Source organism: Stegodyphus dumicola, chromosome 7 (assembly GCF_044657685.1).
Source record: "Stegodyphus dumicola isolate Sdum_Otavi_A_Nest chromosome 7, ASM4465768v1".
NCBI classification, from domain to species: domain Eukaryota; kingdom Metazoa; phylum Arthropoda; class Arachnida; order Araneae; family Eresidae; genus Stegodyphus; species Stegodyphus dumicola.
Genome location: NC_140774.1, coordinates 58,711,074 through 58,730,980, shown reverse-complemented (window position 1 = coordinate 58,730,980; position 19,907 = coordinate 58,711,074). Strand labels below are relative to the sequence as shown.

General features: G+C 30.9%; 1 protein-coding gene across 13 annotated transcripts in view; it reads right to left on the bottom strand.

Moving 5' to 3' along the window:
- The window catches only part of LOC118204815 (inositol polyphosphate-5-phosphatase A-like), a 326,182-nt gene that overhangs the window by 113,170 nt on the left and 193,105 nt on the right, over positions 1-19,907 (bottom strand). For 12 of the 13 annotated variants that reach the window (XM_085820268.1, XM_085820269.1, XM_085820270.1 and 9 more), the window contains 3 exons: positions 13,775-13,816; positions 9,704-9,804; positions 2,464-2,551 (listed from right to left, as the gene is read on the bottom strand). The exons of the other annotated variant lie outside the window; for it this stretch is intronic. In XM_085820268.1, the coding sequence (XP_085676394.1) occupies positions 2,464-2,551; positions 9,704-9,804; positions 13,775-13,816 (231 nt within the window). The remainder of the gene's footprint in view (positions 1-2,463; positions 2,552-9,703; positions 9,805-13,774; positions 13,817-19,907) is intronic. 13 annotated transcript variants of the gene reach the window in all.

Sequence of the window (19,907 nt, the reverse complement as noted above, 5' to 3'; positions counted from 1 at the left end):
GTTGTATTGGTCTGGCACAAAGTTCAATACATTGTTGCTACCTTTTTAAAACTTCTGACCAGCATATTTTTAAATGAAATATTTAATTAAAAAAATTAACCTATTTTTTCCCAAATTTATGGTGAATAGAAAGTAAATATTTCTATTATTACATTTATTATTTATAATTATTTATTAAAAATATTGAACTAATTAATTATTTTAAAATTAATAAACTGCTCTGTCTGCTTTTGCTTTACTATAAAATTCAATAGTAAAGAAACTATAATTGTCTAAGTTAAACAAAAGGTTTAGACAGCAACAAGGCAAAAATTGTGAATTTTATCTCTTTAACTGTTTATTTTCTTTAATTTATGCATTTACCATATATACTATAATATATATGTATATTCAGAACTGGTTGAATGACTGAATAATTAAAACAGAAATTAAAAACTTATAAACTGAAACTAACATTCACTTTACAATAAATATTTTCAGGTTAAAAATTAAAAATTTCACTTTTTGTCACTCAAAACCTTTAGATCAGTTTAGATAAAGGTCAAGTTATATTCATTATCTGTTCCAACAAAATACTCAAAAATATTTTTCAAAATTTACTTTATTTAATCATAATTTTTATAAAAACCGGACACACTGACGATTAATTTAGATCACAAATCTAAAAACCGGCTTGTCTGGTGAAAACTGGCTTGGTGGGAACAATGGATTAAAAATTTAAGGGAAAGGTTCAGTGTGACCTTCACAAGTAGTTTCCAAGGGTTTGCATAAATGAAAACAATCACCATGTGGAAGAATCTATTTTAAAATTTAGGGAAGCTTGTTCTTTTAATGCAGCAAGGAAAGGAAATCATGCGAATATTTTTTAAATCTTCAAAATCAGGTGCTAAGAGGCTAGGAGATAAAATAGGAGAGGGGGGAATACATTAAGAAATACGGTGAGATGACATGCTCAGAGCACAGACATTTTTCTCTAATATTCAAATGAAAAAGAAATAAGCTATAATGAAAATTCTGAAATGTAAATGTTCATTAAAAATTAAAAGTAATTCTTTTCTGACGGACATCTTATTTCCAAATAAAATGGCTACAGTAAATTTAGATCCCATAATAGTGTGAAATTAATATTGTAAAATCTAAACTTTTTCAAAATCAGAGAAATTTAAAAATAAAGTACAATTTTCTAACTCATTTGAAATCACAGGATTTGGATATAAATGCAAGTCCTCTAATACTCTCATTAAATTTCACTCACTTAAAAAGGTTAAATCACAATAAAAGAAACCATTTTTAAATAAATAATTCGTATTCGTATATTAAATTATTACATTAACCCCCTGACATACAAATAAAAAAATCTGATGTGTACACAACATGACTTCCTGGTACGGAATATTAAATTACACGCATTTTTGCTTGCATTTTATATAAACTTATTAGATTGAAATAAACCTACTTCGCCGACAGCGCATAAACCACAATAGAATAAATGCATTCTTTAAAATTCACTTTGTTTACCATAGCGACACTCTGGCGCTAGGTTTACTTAACAGTATTATATTTCATTCATATTATAACTCAGAATGCACAAAATGTATATCATTTAAAGAATTATCTAATCATTGCTACATGTTCTATTCAAATACTATAATAAAGCTAGAACTATGTATAAAAGAAATTAAGCAAACAAAACAAAACAGAAACAGTTTTTCACAGACGATTGAGTATTTCTCATTTAATTAATTCAGTTCTCACTTTGCGAGAAGGCAAAAATACATAAAAACTCAAAATATCTACATTAAAAATTACGAAGTACTAAATCTCAAAAGTGATAACAAGAGTGATGGCTTATGACATCATAGTTTTTGGGAATGGTTTTTAATGCAAAATATATAAATTAATTGTAGGTACTGTGGAACATATGAACACTATTAGTTAAAATTGCTCATTTATAGAAATAAATCAAGTGCACAGCCGAAATTTGGTACATAACGACTTCAACTGAAAAACAAGTGTTGTTCATATATTATTCTTTTTGTTTTGAAGTGTGATCCATTACTAATTTAATTTAATGATGATTTAATTTTACACAGTCAAAAAAAAAAAAAAAACCTGAAGATTGATTAGGTGAAAATACAGATAAACTGCTTAGTATTTTTCTGTTACTTGTATTATAATATGGGTAATTCTATTTTCCTGTGTTTTTGCCTCAGATTAAATGATTTTTAGTTAACCATAAGCATGTTCCACAGTATTACCCCAATACACCAAGAGTTTAGTAGTCCCCTTGAAATATGTTTGCCAGCTATTTGATCAAAAGAAACTAGAGGGATTAAATTAATGCAGAATAAGAACCAAAGATTTGTTATGAAAATGCTTTTAAAAAAAGCAATATGCAAGGAAAAAAGAATTTAATAGGAAACATTTTTAAGGCTTACAAAAATAACTGATTATGTTTCTTACTGTATATTTTTCTGGACATCTGATATCTTCATCAAGAAATATCCTTAACTGACCAAAAGCAGACAGCTGTTCACTGGTCATGAGAGCTCTAAAAATACAAATTATATACACTTTAACACTTTCCTGAAAGGAATAAATAAAAAAACTTCTACAACCAATGTAAAAACACTATAACATTTCATTACTTATCAATATGCAATTACAGATGCTTTAGCAAGAAACTTAGAGAGAACAAAATATTAACTGTGGATAATCTCACCAAAACTGACATCAAAGCAGAATAGCACTGAAGTAATTTATTTTTTATTTAAATATATTATAAACATTTAAACAAAGTGTGTGGTCATGTGGACATCTTTGACAAGGTACATTATTTTGCTGAAAATCATATTTACCTGCTCTGGTTAACTATCAAATAATTCTAATCCTAGAGACACAAGAATCCAGTCAGTTAGTTTTCCCACTTTCCATTGACAAAATATATTAAAAGAATGTTTGCATCTGCCTGTTACATAATTATTACATAACAAGTTCTATGAAATACATGATGCTAGAGTGACAACCAATAAAAATGTCCAATGTTCATTCCTCAAGTGAGTAATATAACATACATAAATAAAGATTAATTTTTGTAATCAAAGCAAGGTCTCTTCACAAGATTTCTCAGATGAGGTAAGTTTTCAGCTCATTTTATATTACATAAATACAGTTAAGAAATGAACTTTGATCACATCCTTATGGTCACTAAAAACTGAATGCTATACTGAATGCTGATGTTAAGAATATTCTTTACATAGCAGCAGCCAGAATGATGCCACAAGCTTGGAACACTCTATATCTTTTAAAAGCACACAATTCATTCAACTCAGAAATTTTTATATGCTGAAAATAAATCCTCTATAATTTTCTACCTTCACCTTTCAAGCTACATGTGTGACTCATGAAAGCTGTATTAAATGATGAACAGTCTTTATGGCCGTAAAGGAAGATCATGATATACAAGGAACCATAAGGAATACACAAAGGCATTCCATAAAATTTAGTTTTTTGAAAATATGTTAATGATGAAAAATTTTCAAGCACCATTTCATTGCTTTATGTAATTAAAAACATTGCTATAAAAAAGGAATTACATGATGGCTTAACTCATTATAAAAATGCTTTAAACTGAAGCATTAAAATTTTTGCCCTTATGATATATTTTATATTTTTATTTATTTATTGTAATTTATTTTTCCACCAATCATGCCGATTCTTCTAGAACATATTTCATGGTGTTAGCTATATTCTGCTGGTTTCTAAGCTGTAGGAAAAAAAAAGGTAATGAGTGCTAACCCTCCCCAAAACAAAAAGAAACAATGAAATTCATTCCATTTAAATTATTTTAGTTTTTCTATTCTCCAACTTTTAGCAAAAAAAAAAAAAAAAAAAAACCATTTGTATTCCCACATTTCTTCTAAATATTTCACTTCTGAAACATCCAGAATATGTAAAATTTCTCATCTAATACTTATTCAGAAAAATGGTTCAAAGCTAACCAAGACTGTTTTTTTTTAAATTATAGTAATGAAAAGTCCAAAAAGCACCAAAACTATAACTCCTCATGCATCTAGCCATCATTGCCTTCATTGAGGCAATTCTGTACTTCTTCAGAAAGAACTGCATTGCTGCTGAGACTAAAAGTTAAGGCTGCACTTTTTTATCTAACTTGCATATTATCCCTCGTATATGGTGTTTTGGGGGGGGGCAAGCACACTAAAATGAAGCAGACAATCAGTTGAACGACAAAAGGAGACAAAGATACTAAACAGAGATACCAAAAACCAGGATTATTATGACCATACGGCAAAACTTTCAAATTGGCCGTTGTGATAGCAGGCACTTTCATGAAAAAAGGATGACAATTTTATACACCAGGTCTGAGCATTCTATGACCCACAGGTCACCGAGCAACGCACTTCAGTTTCAGAAATAAGGTAAAAGGCAAATATGAAACAAACACTTGAAGAATATATAAGAACATTAATTGAAACTAAATAACATTAACATTTTTGTTTGATTACAAAGTTCCAGTCAAGAACAAATATTTTTATTTTTAAATTTAAATTGTAGTATAATTTCAAGAAGAAATTGATAAGTTTGGCAGTGCTGTTCTATAATTCCTTGACATCTGAGAACATTAATACTGTTAGCTCAATTCTCCTCATGCACTCTGAGATGTTCAGTAGTCCAAGAATGACTTCAGTAGCGAAAAAAATTGCCATTTTGTTCAACTTATAAATGCAAGCAAATATTTTCACACACAAAATTTATTTTAAGTCAGAACAGGCTGAGCTTAAACACCAAAAATTCAGATGCTTTTGTTATTAAAATGCTATTAATAAAATTCACTTATGTTTGTTTTTATAATTAAAATTGTAATTTAAATTTTTACGTTTAAAGTTTAAAGCATATTAGAATTATTTTCTCAAACAAACTTATTATTCACCCAAACTGATGGTTTTAAAATGAAAACACCACTGGCCCAAAACATCTTAATACAAACATTGTGGTTGATTTTGACCCACAGTCAAAAAAAGGTTGCCAACACCTGCTACACATCATTCCAAGTCAGCTCCACTAAACAGCATTTTGTATAGCACCTTTAATCTTTTGATGATAAATTTTATGTTTTGAAAATAAGCTTTATCATTTTTGCATATCTACTGCTTCTAAATTTTGTAAATATCTGCAATTAAGATGTTTTTTCATATTAAATCCATAGTTGTCTTGGAATCTTTTTAAAATTGCATGGGCCTTTACCAGCATAATAGGTCACAGGATCACTTTGCTCAGTTCTGCCCCGCTTTTCATGGAGATCAACCCCCAAGGGTAAGGCCTGAAGACACCCCTCTTTCCCAATCGCTATCGCTAAGCCACTCAACAGGAGTTCAGCTCACCATATATTTATGTCGTCATCAAGCCATACAAACATCATGCCTCCCAGAGGATTCAAACCCAAACCCAATGAAATATACAGAAGCCAGGACTACTAAATATTATACCGATCAGGGCAGCATAAACCATATCATGATGTGACACTGATGACTTTTATATTTAACAGTTTAAAAATCTGAGCAGAACTTTGTTTCATTCATCATAGAAATCAAACTACAGGATGAACAATGCAAATCAGGGGCAGCTTACTACTGCAACATAGAACACATATCATACAAGGCTTAGAATATATATACTTTGTCAGCATCTGCTCAAGGAGCCTGTAATCACTTTACAGAAAATTACTAAAATTTTCAAATTAGCCGAACTTTCAAAACTGCGCTGACATGGTATGTCAAAATCATTTCAGAAATTAAATATCTCGGTAAATTTCTTTTCCTACTTGAGTCACACTATTAATGCCATATTCTTTATAGTGAGTGTAAATCTTTACTAACATAATCATAGCGAGCAGGGGGCATGTAAAGACTTATATTTCACAATTTTTATAAAATTTGTTTAAAAATAGAGTTACATTTTAAGTAAAAAATAAAAGCTTAAAACAGCTACCTTTTACTTAAAATAAGCCAACAATTTTTGTTGCACACCAGTTTTATGAAACTGAATATAAATACAAACTAAAAGTGTTTAAAAACAACAGATATATTCTTGATTATAAGGAAAAACTCAACCATAAAAATTGGGGGGGGGGGAATAGCTTCTACAATCACTTCTACAAAAATTAAGTCGTTACTGATCAAATAATAGCAAATTTATTGGAATTTCTCCCTAGTACCAAATCACTCCACATATGTACTCCATCTTTAGAAGATTTGATTATAAACTTTCCATTACCCCAGTCCCATCAGTCTGAAAATCGTTATAATCATATAAATCAGACATTGCCATAGTAGATACTTCAGGCATATATATATTATACCAAATTGTAGCAAAGATACTAGCACAGAAACTCAATATATGACTCAACATCCAGAAAATTATCAACAATGATTACTCAACATAAAAAAGGTATCTCCGGGTTCTCTGCCAGCCACTTCATTAAAGAAAATAGCAAATTTTTGGTTAAATTCTTCACCAAGCATCCATATTCAACAATTAAATGCGACAAGGTCAAAATCATACCCAAATCCTCTCAGAATTCTCTTACTTTGTCTCAGAGTTCTCAGAGTTCAAATTACTTTATCTGCATTCTTTACACAACTTTTAATCTAGATTAAAATTTATTTGTATAGTGTTGCTTATTACATATATCCTTTCCTTGAATTTCTGATTTTTGTTATATATTTTAGTATCTTCGGATTTTACTGGTTAAGTGCATAGAAGCATTAAACAATATTATTTTTAAAAAATTCTTTTTAAAATAATATTTAATTCTTAATTTTTAAAAATTCTTAATCTTTTTTAGTTAAAAATGTTTTAACTTTAGTTAAAATGCAATCTTGCAGATAGTAAACTATTTACTTTTTAATTATTATTTAACTCTGAATTAAAATTTTCATAAAATCTGAAATTCCCATACAGGAAATTCACATATATTACTTTCGTATTTATAATATGTTATTGGCCATACTTAGAACATTGCCATCAACAATGTGCAAAATTTGCTGAGTTTTTGAAAATCAAAGTTACAGCAGAATATACCCAATATTTGTCCATCAAATTGCTTTTGCCAATAAAGGTAAAAATATGACATTTGACACATAAACACTTTAAAATTTTGGTAGCAAATAACTTTCCTGCGCTACTGCAACCATATTATTACATAAAACTCTTTTGAATTTAAGAAAAAATAATTATGTAAAAACCTATACAATGTAATTTTTTATTCAAATCCTGGGTTGCTACAGTTATATTTAAGAATATTTCACACTTTTCATAATTATAAAAAATAAAATTTTAAATTCAGATACAAAAAATTGAACCAGATTATATAATTTCCATGTTTGAAATCATATTCAGGGACCATACACAAACTGAACACAATGTTTGCATTTATACATAATGAAGATAATATATAAGTTTATAAAAAGGTTTCTGATGTTAATATTGGGTCATCTGAAAAATTCTGCATTGTTCAAATTGAAGTACGTTTTCTTATTATTTTGTTACTTCTGATACTGAGTAACCTTGATCAAAGTGGACATGTTCAAATACGATCTTTTCCATATGCATTGCATAATTCTAGAATGTTATAATCATATAAATCAATAGGCCCACCAGCGGCCGAGCGGTAAAGTCGCTGAACACTGGTACTTCGATCCGAGGTTCGAATCCTGCGAACGGGCTGGCTGCATGGGTGTTTTCGTGGTTTTCCCCATGTGTAACGTGTATACGAGCCAGTTTCCCTTAGAAAGTCCTCCACGAAGGCATCCCTCCCCTTAGGGAGATAGCCCTCGAGGCTTTGCCATAATTAAATAACCTAACCTAGAATGTGCTGGGCACATTTTTTTTTTCTTCAGAACAGTGCTAAGAACAGAGAACCTATAAGTTATTTTTGTCATATTATGCTCATTTATTTTAAAATGGAAAAAAAAAAATACTAATTAGATTGCCAGCAAAATGTGTGCTGTTTCTTATTACACAGTTCCAAGGTAGTTTGAGAACTACAAGCCTGTAAATTTCAGCTCTGAACTATGCAACATTACATGAGAAAGATCATAAGGTTAGCCAAAATATCTCTTTTGGTTAGTAATACCAAAAGGGGACTGCATCCAATAAAATTAATGCTTTGTGCAAGGAAAGACTACAAAGAAATTATATACTACAAATTGCTGCCACCAAATCAGACGAATTCAGAAAAATACTGTTTCCAAATGGCAGTTTTAATATAAAAAAAATCAATGCAAAGAGCCTAAAAGTGACCAACCTTTCTATCACAAGTATGATTGGCCCAACATTTCGATGAATGTCAGACGAAAACATACTGAGCATAGATGAGATGTTTTGTGCCACCCACCCCCATATTCAAGACCTTGCCCTCTTGGATTTGCATCACTTCAGGTTACTTAAAGAATCTCTGAATAGCCTGCAGTTCATTTTTTTTTTTTTTTTTTTTTTTTTTTTTTTTTTTTTTTTTTTTTTTTTTTTGAGATTATTTAACAACATGTCAATAACTTCTTTAAGAATGATCCCAATGACTTTTTAAAATGTAAATTTTCCAGGTGCTTGAGAGATGTCACAGAACCAAAACAAAAATTATAGGGGCAAAAACTCGGAATAAAATGACGCTAAAAAGTTCAATGTAGGTTTTCTACGTTTCTGCTCAGTTTCATTTGTATTTATCATCAGAAAATTTTAGATGACCCAACAGATTAACTGATAAATACTCTATGCAAATTGTTATAAGTATTATTCAACATAATGCTTTTCAAAAATGAAATTTTATTTACAAAATCTTACAGAACCCCTGTACTAGAAAACACTGGAAGTAGTATTGACAAACAGCCAACTCGTAGCACTGTTTGAATAATTTAAAAATGAAAAATATTTCTAGTTTGACTTTCATTGTATGAATATTATATCATGATTCTAAAATAATAAAACTTCATAATTAATGAGATCCTCTCAGCATTTGAAAGCTTATCAATTAATTAGATAATTCATTCAGCATACAATATGGATCAAAACTGAAAATTAAAGTAGGTTACATTCTAGTAAACCACAAAAGAATACCACTGAATGACATTTCCGAAGGAAAAAAATCACCTCAAATTATTCTAATATATTTATTAATAAGGCATCTCAAGGCAAATTGACAATGATGCCAAAAATCCCAAATTTTGAAATTAAATATTAGACAATTTTTGTCATATTGGAAGTTAAGCTTGTGTTTTATTTTTCATAACAGGGATATAAATTTCCTGAATGTAAGAATTACAGGCCCCAGGGAACTGCATAAAAAATACATTTTGTATCATTTGAAAAGTTCAATTTTTTAAACAAAAAAGAAAAGAAAAAAAAGGGGGGGCTAAGGCATGAATATTCATGTAATTTAAAACTTGTTTTTGTAACTGGAAGTAGATATCCTTGATTAACAGTTGTGAAAATAAAGGCTGTGTAATCACTTTTCTGGACATGGTTTTTATGTGCGTATGCATTTGTGTACATGTGAGTATTAAATGTTCATTTATCAAGAATAATTTGTCAATTTTTTAATTTAAAAAACCTATTATATTAGTAATGAAACAATCTAATTTTATACCTGCAAAATTAAATATATACAATAAATTAAGAACTCATTTACCTTAAGAATTCTTCAACATGCCCTATACTTTCTTTAGTATTTTTACCTCCAACTTCTTGGCAATGCAAGGTTATAAATTTTGGTTGATAAAGCTTAACGACCTAAAAAATTCCACTTTGAATCAGCATGTATAACATTAACTTTCTATGCATGCAACAGAAGGAAATAGTATTAGCCTCAAATCCTTTTTTATTCAAAAGGGGAAAATATAACACTGTCTGAACAAAAAATTAATAAATATTAATAAATACTACTAAATTTGCCCCTGGGATCGACTAAGTCTCATATACAATTAAATGAAAGATGACTTTGAAAGTTGAATGCTACAGAAATATTTTAATTCTCCTTCAAAATTTTCTCATAGAATTCAAAATTTAATCTTGCAAATGAAGTACTTTTTTGATATTATATTCCCTCCTCCTTTGTTTTATTTTTTATTCAAAAGGGGAAAATATAACACTGTCTGAACAAAAAATTAATAAATATTAATAAATACTACTAAATTTGCCCCTGGGATCGACTAAGTCTCATATACAATTAAATGAAAGATGACTTTGAAAGTTGAATGCTACAGAAATATTTTAATTCTCCTTCAAAATTTTCTCATAGAATTCAAAATTTAATCTTGCAAATGAAGTACTTTTTTGATATTATATTCCCTCCTCCTTTGTTTTAAAATAGCTGATGATTTCATTTTGATTAGAGCTATTTTAACCTCACTCAAACATGTATAATCTCAAATGTATCAATTCTGTGTGCAATACATCAATAATATAATAATTTCATTAACAGACAGAATATAAATATTTAATACATCTTACTCCTAATGTTTCTCGTTTCTCTAGTGGATTTTTTTTTTATAATTGTTATTCGATTTAAAAGCGCAATTTTTTGTCTTCTAAAATATAAGCTATTATTTGAGGCATTATGCGTTTGACATATAAAATTAAATCCTTAGCTGGGTAAACATAAATATCTTCATTACTTTTCTTATTCCAAATTACTCATTTCTACATCAGGCACTTAATATTCAGCCTTAAAGCAGTTCATTCATTTTTACACATCTAATTTATAAATGCTTGATGAATTTTATTAAAAATATCATTCCATAATTTCTAGATACAATATAAAATTAAGAACGCAAAACAAAATTGTTTTTATATGTGCTTTCAACCAATTTTTAAAAGTTTTCTGTACTTAAAACTCATTACCACGAAAGGGAAAAGGAGATGCAGCAAAATTTGACAGATTGCAAGCAAGGACAGATTTAATATTCTGGATAATATTTCATATATCCTCAAGAGAACTTTTGGGAATGTCCAGAATTTGCCAACAATAAAATAATAATACTACAATTCAAGCTTTTTTAATGAATTGGATAATACATCACTTTTTTTATATGCCATGATGAAGTATCATCCATGTAGTATATGTCATTTCTATGTCCATATGATTAACAGGGGAAATAACAGACTCAAACTTTTAAAAAGATTGCCTGGCATCACTTGGGGTTCCTTGACTGATACTCTTTTGACCTCATATAAAACTTATGTCAGGCCTGCTTTGGAGTACGGGGAGTGAACTTGCAAGCCACTGCCTGCAGAACCTGTCAAGAAGATATTAACTTGATGCAAAATAAGGCACTCATGATTATTACTGGTGCAGCTGGTTCCATTCCAATTCCTGCCATAGAGATTCAGACTGACACTGAGTCTTTAAAATTTAGAAGAGAAAAGCAAGTTTTAAAACTCTGTGATAAGTATGAAAGTTTGAATTTGAAACATTGGAATAAGTATTCCCCCGCCCCCCAACTGAAAACATACAAATCATTTATCACTTGTGTTGAGGAACTCTATGCCCTATATAACATCATGCCTACTTTACTCCACCCTTTCCAGTTTGGCCTCTCTCTTCCTACTATTAGAGCTCCTACTTATAATCTTGCCATCGGTATGTATTTTGACTCAAGATCCAACTTTGTTTAATATCAAATTTATTTCACTTTATAAACACATACATATTAATGCGACTATTTACATGTATAGTATAATGATCAAATGATCCATACATTTTAATGATAAAAAGCATTCAGTATCTCAGTAACGTAACTTAACTGCTGCTTACTTAACTGCTTAGAACAGGAATTTTCCGATCACAATATTCAAATTCAAAAACAAAACTGGTTGCCAGGTTCAAACATAAAAAAAAAAAAAATTACAAAACAAACTATTAAATAATAATAAAATCGAAATGCTAAACTTAACAGGAGTCACAACATCCTCCTTAAAAACGAGCCTTAAAAGCAATGCAAATTGAAGCAGTGAAAATGTATACATATATAATACACATAAACTTAAACGAATGACATGAAATTGAACTAAGAACTATAAATGTGTGAATATAAATATAACAATACAGAGCAATAAACACACAAATAACATTATAATTATCAACGTCTAAGAAAAAGTCAATAGCAGTTCATTAAGTCCATCCGTTCACCAGGCACTACTCGACGACCGTTTTGAATTACCTTTACATCTTCTGGAATTTCATTATCACAAGACCCAAGCATTTCACCCAGGTGATTTTATGACTTTTAATTCTGACAACTTTACCAAGACTAAATTTTATTGGGCTGTCAGAATTCACATGGCAGATATTGCTTGCTACAGACTGACACGGGGGGGGGGGAGAGTCCATATTCTAGAGCAAAACCATGTTTCCCACAAAATTTTCAGCTTGCACTTTTATTATATTCATATTTAAAATGAAAAAAATTTATAACTGTAAGTAAGGATTTAGCTGCATCTACCAAGAAAACAACACCAAAACAGATTCTCAGTATTTAAGAACAATATAATCCTCCTCCTCCCCCCTTTTTGATTTGATAGTTATATTAAGATCAACTAAAACCTCAACCTTTAAAAAAAAAAAAAAAAAAAAAAAACTTCAAACATACATATTATTAAGAACTTATAAATCATCTTTGAATGAAATTATTGAAAAAATTATATTTAACATACTTCAAAAAAAATTATTTCCTGCAAGATGCCAAGCATTTTAAACAGTTTTCCTAACAATTGAAGCGGAAACACAAGTATTGTTAGACACAAAGACAGTTTGCTACAATTTATTCAAATATATCCATCTCTTAAAAATTACAATACAAAGGTGGTTTCCATTACAATTAATACAGTCTTGCTGCATTATATGAAAAGATACTTTATGATAATACACACCCACACTGAAATCGCAAATTTGCTATAGACTTTGAAGAGCATTTGTGAATTCATTGCCCACTTACAGCAGAAGTATTTGTGCATTTTAACATTTATTCCAATGATGTCCAGTTTGCTTATTATTTTACATTCTTTTTTTCCCACAGAAGAATGCTCTCCTCATGTACACAGTGATCTGTTTTCCCCTTAAACAGAGATTAAACACAAACTCGGCATTGCACATAACTTCAGCACTTGTGTATCAACCCTGATCACAGCTGCCTAAGAACTGTTGCAACTTCAACGTACACTCCAAAGAAATACACCAATGTAATAAAAATCCACAGTTTCATTATGAATCATCACAATAAAAACAAATGTACTCAATGGAAACTATACTAATCAGAAAAGTAAACACTGACAAAACTACAAATCCTTGTGTATTCAAACACACATGTGCTACTCACATACCCGAGTTGCCATATAAATACATAAATATTTTCAGACAACATCGTCAGATGCTATAAATACTTTTTTATAGTATGCATATTGCCTCATTAATTCTCTTTAGTGGATTTTTGGTAGAAGGTGCAGATAATCAGAAAGTACTTATGAAAGTTTCACAAAACATGCTGCAGTACAGAAACCTTAATCAGGAAAAATTTATGCATTAGCATATTTTAGCAGAAAAAAATATGGTCAAATAATGTATATTTTGGACTTGGACCATTCAATAGGGAAGGCCTGACTAATGTTTCCAAATCAAGAAATCGATATTATTATACAATTTTCTGACTGAAATAATGAAATTCTAAAGCTTCAGAAAGAAGATAAAAAAATTTATAGCCCTTACCAGTAAAAGCACCCTGAGCCAAATTTTCAACAGTTCTTGTGGCTGTAAAAAATATAAACATATTACAAAATCCTTTTCTTTTACTTGATACATTAAGAAATTCATAAATAATTATAATCTCTAAAGTTTCTAAAATAGTCAAAAAGAACAAAAGCTAAAAAAAAAAGATATAAACTATTAATCTTTTAACAGTTTAGCTTATCATAAGCCCTCTGTAAAATTGCCTTCTTCTTTTAATTTTTAACACACTAAGCTGACATGGATGTTATTACCGATATAATAAAGAATATTTAAAATAATAAATGAAATACAATACAGAAAAAAATTAAACAATACAAGCTGAAACTAGCTCTGTATTACTAAAAATAAAATTCATGTTCCAACAGATGGTTGGCTGATCAACCATGGAACATGGATGATTTAGCATCCATGATTTTAGGTACACAAAACATAGCACCCCCAAAAAATCATAAACCACAAACCAAAAGTAAACTGCCAAAACATAATACATAAATAATTATGCACAGATATAGTTTTAAAGAATTTCTTTGAAGCAAAAAAAAAAGGTGGAACAAAATTTTGCAAAATGAACTGTAGCACAATGAAATGAATGTACATTAAAGACATTAATTTATTGCAAAAATTAGCGAAGTAAATAATTACACATATATATTGAAACATATATTTATCAATAAGAAATATTATCAAACAGTGGACTTATTTTATCACACTACAAGACAAGCAAGTAAAAAGTGCATTACAGAGTGCAAAGAATGATTATTAAATTATTTTAAACACAATGATAATCTCTTACAATATAATTAAAGTAATTCCAATCCATTAAAATGTTCTTTTGTTTTTCTTAAAACCTCGTGAAGTTTTTGACAAATAAGAAAAAAAATCCACAAAGAGATTTATTAAGTTTATAGTGGCTGAAATTATAAAATAGTACCAATTACCAAATTGAACATGATTAGAAGTACGGGCAAAATTAAGTGAGTGAGGTTTTTGGCGCAAAACCAAAGATGATTATAACATGCCAAACACAAGGTGGGATGATCGAAACTGATGAGATTAAAATACAATAAATAAAAACAGGTGAACAAATGTACAAAATCCAGAGGATGAAGTCATATAAAAACAAGGTAAAAGCACACATTAAAATTCAAGACACAATGTTCACAACAAATTACATTAGGTAATAAAAGCCAGTCTCTTCTAAATAATAAAATTAATTACAATTGAACTCTCTTCCGATTAAACAGTCACAGCTATTAAAATATTTCTGACGAAGACTATTAAAACATAGACACTCGATTAAAATATGACGGACAGATACACAAACATTACAATTTAAACAAATAGGCTCATTTTCAGCTTTCAGAAGATAGTTATGGGTCACTCTAGTGTGACCAATTCTGAGGTGAGTCAAAAGAACTTTCTCCTTACGATTTCCAGCAAAATACCAATGCTCAATTCTAGGCTTTATATTTTTTAACTTGTTGTGAAGCTGAACATCCCAAATTTGCTGCCATTTTTTTTTTTTTTTTTTTTTTTTTTTCAGATCTTCCCCTTGATGACACAGCAGATGTCTCTAAAAGGGGTAAGGTGACTGGACAGTTCAACAGCAGATGTTGCTACAATATCTGCAAGCTCATTTCCCTTTATTCCCGGGAACCCAGCAGTACAGGATTTCATATCCTCGAATTGTTAAGTTTATATGAATCTTGAGAATATCTATTACCACAGGATTCTGAGTGTTGGGAAAAGCTTCCAACGATTTAAAAGCACTACATGAGTCTGTATAAACTATGAACTTTTTGTGGCAGAGCTTTGAGATGTACAAAAGACCATAATATATTGCAGTTAGTTCAGATGTTAAGACAGAGAAAGCATGGTGCAAGCGTCTGTGTAAATGATGCTGTTAGCACTTGCCTTCACGTGATGATTGAAAAAATTTAGAAGCTGGATCCGTGCATTTTCCAAAGGTGGGATTTCTAAATTCTGCACTGCTTGGGGACACATATCAGACAGGGAGAGTTCCTCAATGATAGGGTGTGCTGTTAAAGGAAAGGTATGATGGACATGATGGACGTGTTTCAAATAAAGTGCTACACACATTATCAAGGAAGCACAACTTGTTAGGTTGTTCAGGTTGCGATAAAATATTAAAATACTGCAAAAGGGATAATTGCTCATGCCTCAGATAAAGTGATGGTTTGTTACAGTCAACATACAGACTCTGGACAGGAGAAGTCCTGAGAGCTCCTGAACAAATATCCGCAGAGCTTGATGGTGAACAGAATCTAGTTTTAACAATACTGATGACAGAGCGGATCCGTAAACAACTGAGCCATAGTCCAGTCTAGAGCAGACAAGTGCTCTGTAAAGGCGAAGCATACAGCAACGCTCTGCACCCCAGGAGTTCGCCAACACTTTCAAAATATTTAGTGTTTTCAAACACTTCTTTCTCAAATTTAAAACATGAGAAAGGAAAGTCAATTTTTGGTCGAACGTCACTCCTAAAAATTTTACTTCAGGCACAACTGGAATAATCGTATCGTTCAGATATAACTAAGGCACAGGATGGAGACCTCACTTCCTACAAAAGTGCACGCACAAAGTTTTCTGTTTCGAAAATGTAAATCCCTGTTTGTCTGACCATTCTTGGATCTTATTTAGAGCCATTTGTAATTGCCTCTCTACGTATTTCATGTTTGCCCCTCAACAGCTAATCTGTAAATCATCAACATATAGAGATCCCAAGATGGTGGAAGGAAGTTCTTTTAATACACAGTTTATTTTTAAAATGAACAGGGTTACACTAAGCACACAGCCTTGAGGCACACCCTCTTCCTGTTCAAAAACATCTGACAAAACACAGCCAATCCTTACTGGAAAAGTTCTAATGTTCAAGAAAATTGATAGGTCGCTGCGCAAGCCACTCTCGTGAAGATCCCGAAGTATACTGTATCTCCATGTCTTACCATAAGCTTTTTCAATGTCGAAGAATACCGAAACTAGGTGACTTCTTCTTACAAAAGCTTTTCGAATATATGTCTCGAAGAGAAGCATGTTATCTACGGCTGTTCTCCTCTTTCGGAATCCGCTTTGATAAGGCGATATAATATTATTCTTTTCCAAGAAGTAGACTAGGCGGCTGTTTACCATGTTTTCAAACAGCTTACATATGCAACTCGTAAGGGTTAATTGGCCGATTGCTGGAGGGATTTCTTGGATCTTTCCCTGGCTTAGCAATAGGAATTACAACAGCTCTCCTCCATGCACTGGGAAAAGTATGCTCCTTCCACACTTTATTGTAAAGAATGAGAAGGGCAATCAGTGAGTTATAGCACAGATGCTTTAGCATTTCATAATTCACGCCATCAAGACCCGGAGAAGACCTATGTGTCTGCAACAAAGCTCTCCTTAATTCAAGCAAAGTAAAGTCTCTAAGACTCAGATTTGAAAGAGTTGAATGCGATGGAATTTCTTTCAGAGCGCTGGATAGAGAGAAATGCAGGTGAATAGTTTCTCTAGGAAGAAATGGCAGCAAATGTCTCACCAATAGTATTCACAATTTCTTCTATGTAGCTGATCACTCGGCCATCTTTTCCCAAAAAGGAAAGTGAGTGGTCTTATATATTCTGCATGGTTTTTGAACTTTTTCCCAAACCCGCTTACTAGGCATAGAGGATGTTATTGATGACACATACGAAATCCAAGATTTCCTTTGGCTCTGCCTTCTTACTTTTCATGCATTTGCTTTGGCTCTTTTAAATGCTATGAGGTTTCGCAGAGTAGGATATCTACAAAAAATGGTATACAATTCTCCGTAGTTCCCCCACACACACAAAGCATTCCTTTTTTAGGATGCAACCTCCTTCTTGATGTTACTATCATGTAACATTACTGTATAGAGCATGGGCAAAATTTCTGTATTTAAACTTCTCAAACCATTTTCAACTGTGTAATCAGAAACAGCCATTTGAACGAAACCTATGCCATAGCAAGATAGAAGTACAGAAAGTGAGCAGAAAAGACCATATTTAAAAACATCTCCTTTGATAAAGTTCACTCTTTATCAGCAGTAATAAAATCATTAAAAGAAAATACACTTGATTTGAAAAACTGCTGAATTTTCCAGATGATACAATATGTAATATCAATATATTACAGTAGCTTCTTCTACAAATTTTACAATGGTATTGCATAATTTTTATGACCTATCTGACCTGCACTTTTTCCCCTTATATGAAATAAATATGAGCATATGACCAAAAGGAATTAGAAGAATTAATACTGATGAGATACTGTTTAGCTAATAGTAGAAAAACACTCCTGTTTAAAAGTGAGCCGTTTGTCAGGCCATAGTCTATTATACTTGAATGAAGTAAAAGCTTTTAATTATTTGCTATTTTATATAAATTTACAATAATTTTTTGTAATTATATATATATATATGTAAAATTACAATCCATTAATTAAGAATATTAATGAATTCTTAATCCATTAATTAAGAAACTTAAGGAAATGAGAAGAGAAATTGTAGTTAGCTCGCCAAAAAGTTACCAGGAGCTGTGGCTCCAAGAAAAAGTTCAACACAGTTTTTTAAAAAAACAATGACATTGAAGGGTGAAAAATTAGGCTACACGCGAAATAAAATGTAAATTATAAAATGCAGTAAAATACAATCGTTGGATACAAGTTAAAGGCAAAAAATACATTAAATTCCTATCGATGTGACAAGTTAAAACATATAAAAAACCAATCGATGGAACAAGTAAAAACAAATAAAACAAATAAAAACATATAAAAATTATAAAGCGGAAAATGGTAAATTAGCTCAATTTGAGGTCCAACCTGGCTTTTCAAGGGAAATTTCTGGTTAAACGTCAAACCAAGCTAACTCCATTACTTGTTTCGCCGAAACAGACAATTGAAACTTTAGCATTACGAAATTTTTAATTAAATAGATAAATTGCCCTAAAAAATTTTTTTACTCTCAATTCTCTGTTCCAATTTCCCGACGCGTCCGCTCAAAATGACACATTAAGGTGTAAAAAAATGAAAATGCAACTCCAATGTACAACAATAATAAAAATAATAATAAATAGCGGTCTGCTATTAGTCAAAATATAAATAACGTATGGGCTAGACCTGCCAGCTTAAAGAATTAAACCTTTATAAATTTAGAAATCTGAAATTAAATTTAAATGAAATCTAACAGTGTGGGTCTTGCTAAGACCAAGAAAATTTTTTTTTTGAAAAAGAAACATAAAAAGCAGACCTGTGGCTATGCAGTTTTTTCTATCGTGAAGCATAAACTGAAAGGGGTTGTAATTCCCCTCTGTGTCTTTCAACGCTCTCCTACTTGTTGTGTGACGTAAGAAGGGGTAAACAAAGTCACTGGGCAACAGCCTATGTGATAAGACTGTCCGCTGGCGGGAACTCGCCCCAAGAAACCAAAGGGGGGTCGAAAGACTTGGAAAGACGTGGAAAAAGTTCAAAATGGCGTCAGTCAAGTTGTTTTAAAAATAAGAACTGCCTCAAAAAGTGAAAATGGCTAATTCAGCTAAAATTACTTAACATGGCCACAAAAGTAAGAGTAAAATGGAAAAAACAGTCATTAGTTAATAAAAGTCATAATTCTTCAAGCTAGAGAGCGATCAAGGCCTCAATGAAAAACGAAAAGGCCCGTTTGTTAATAACAGGAGTAGAATTGGCCACATTTTTAATATTTGGTTTCAAAGACATAAGTCCACACAAAACAGACATAAATGAATATGAGAAGAAACATGACCTTCTAGACGTAAAGAACTTGTTACTACTCGATAAAATTATTTTCAAGTGACTGCAAGAAAAAGGTTTATCTTTTAAACAACAAACCTTCTGAACAATAACTATAGAAGTACTGGGTCTTTCCCAGATTTAGATTGAAGACTCCTTTCACGTACTTACAGTATCCAGCTTATGAGTCTTACAGTTGTCTCATCTAGTCACATTAACTGATGATTATTTCAGTTTTCAGGGTGTCATTCACATAAACATTAAAACACAGTCAGACTGACATAAAAGTTTAAAATACAGTGGTTTGTAAATGTTTACTCAGCTGTGAGAAACGTATGACTGC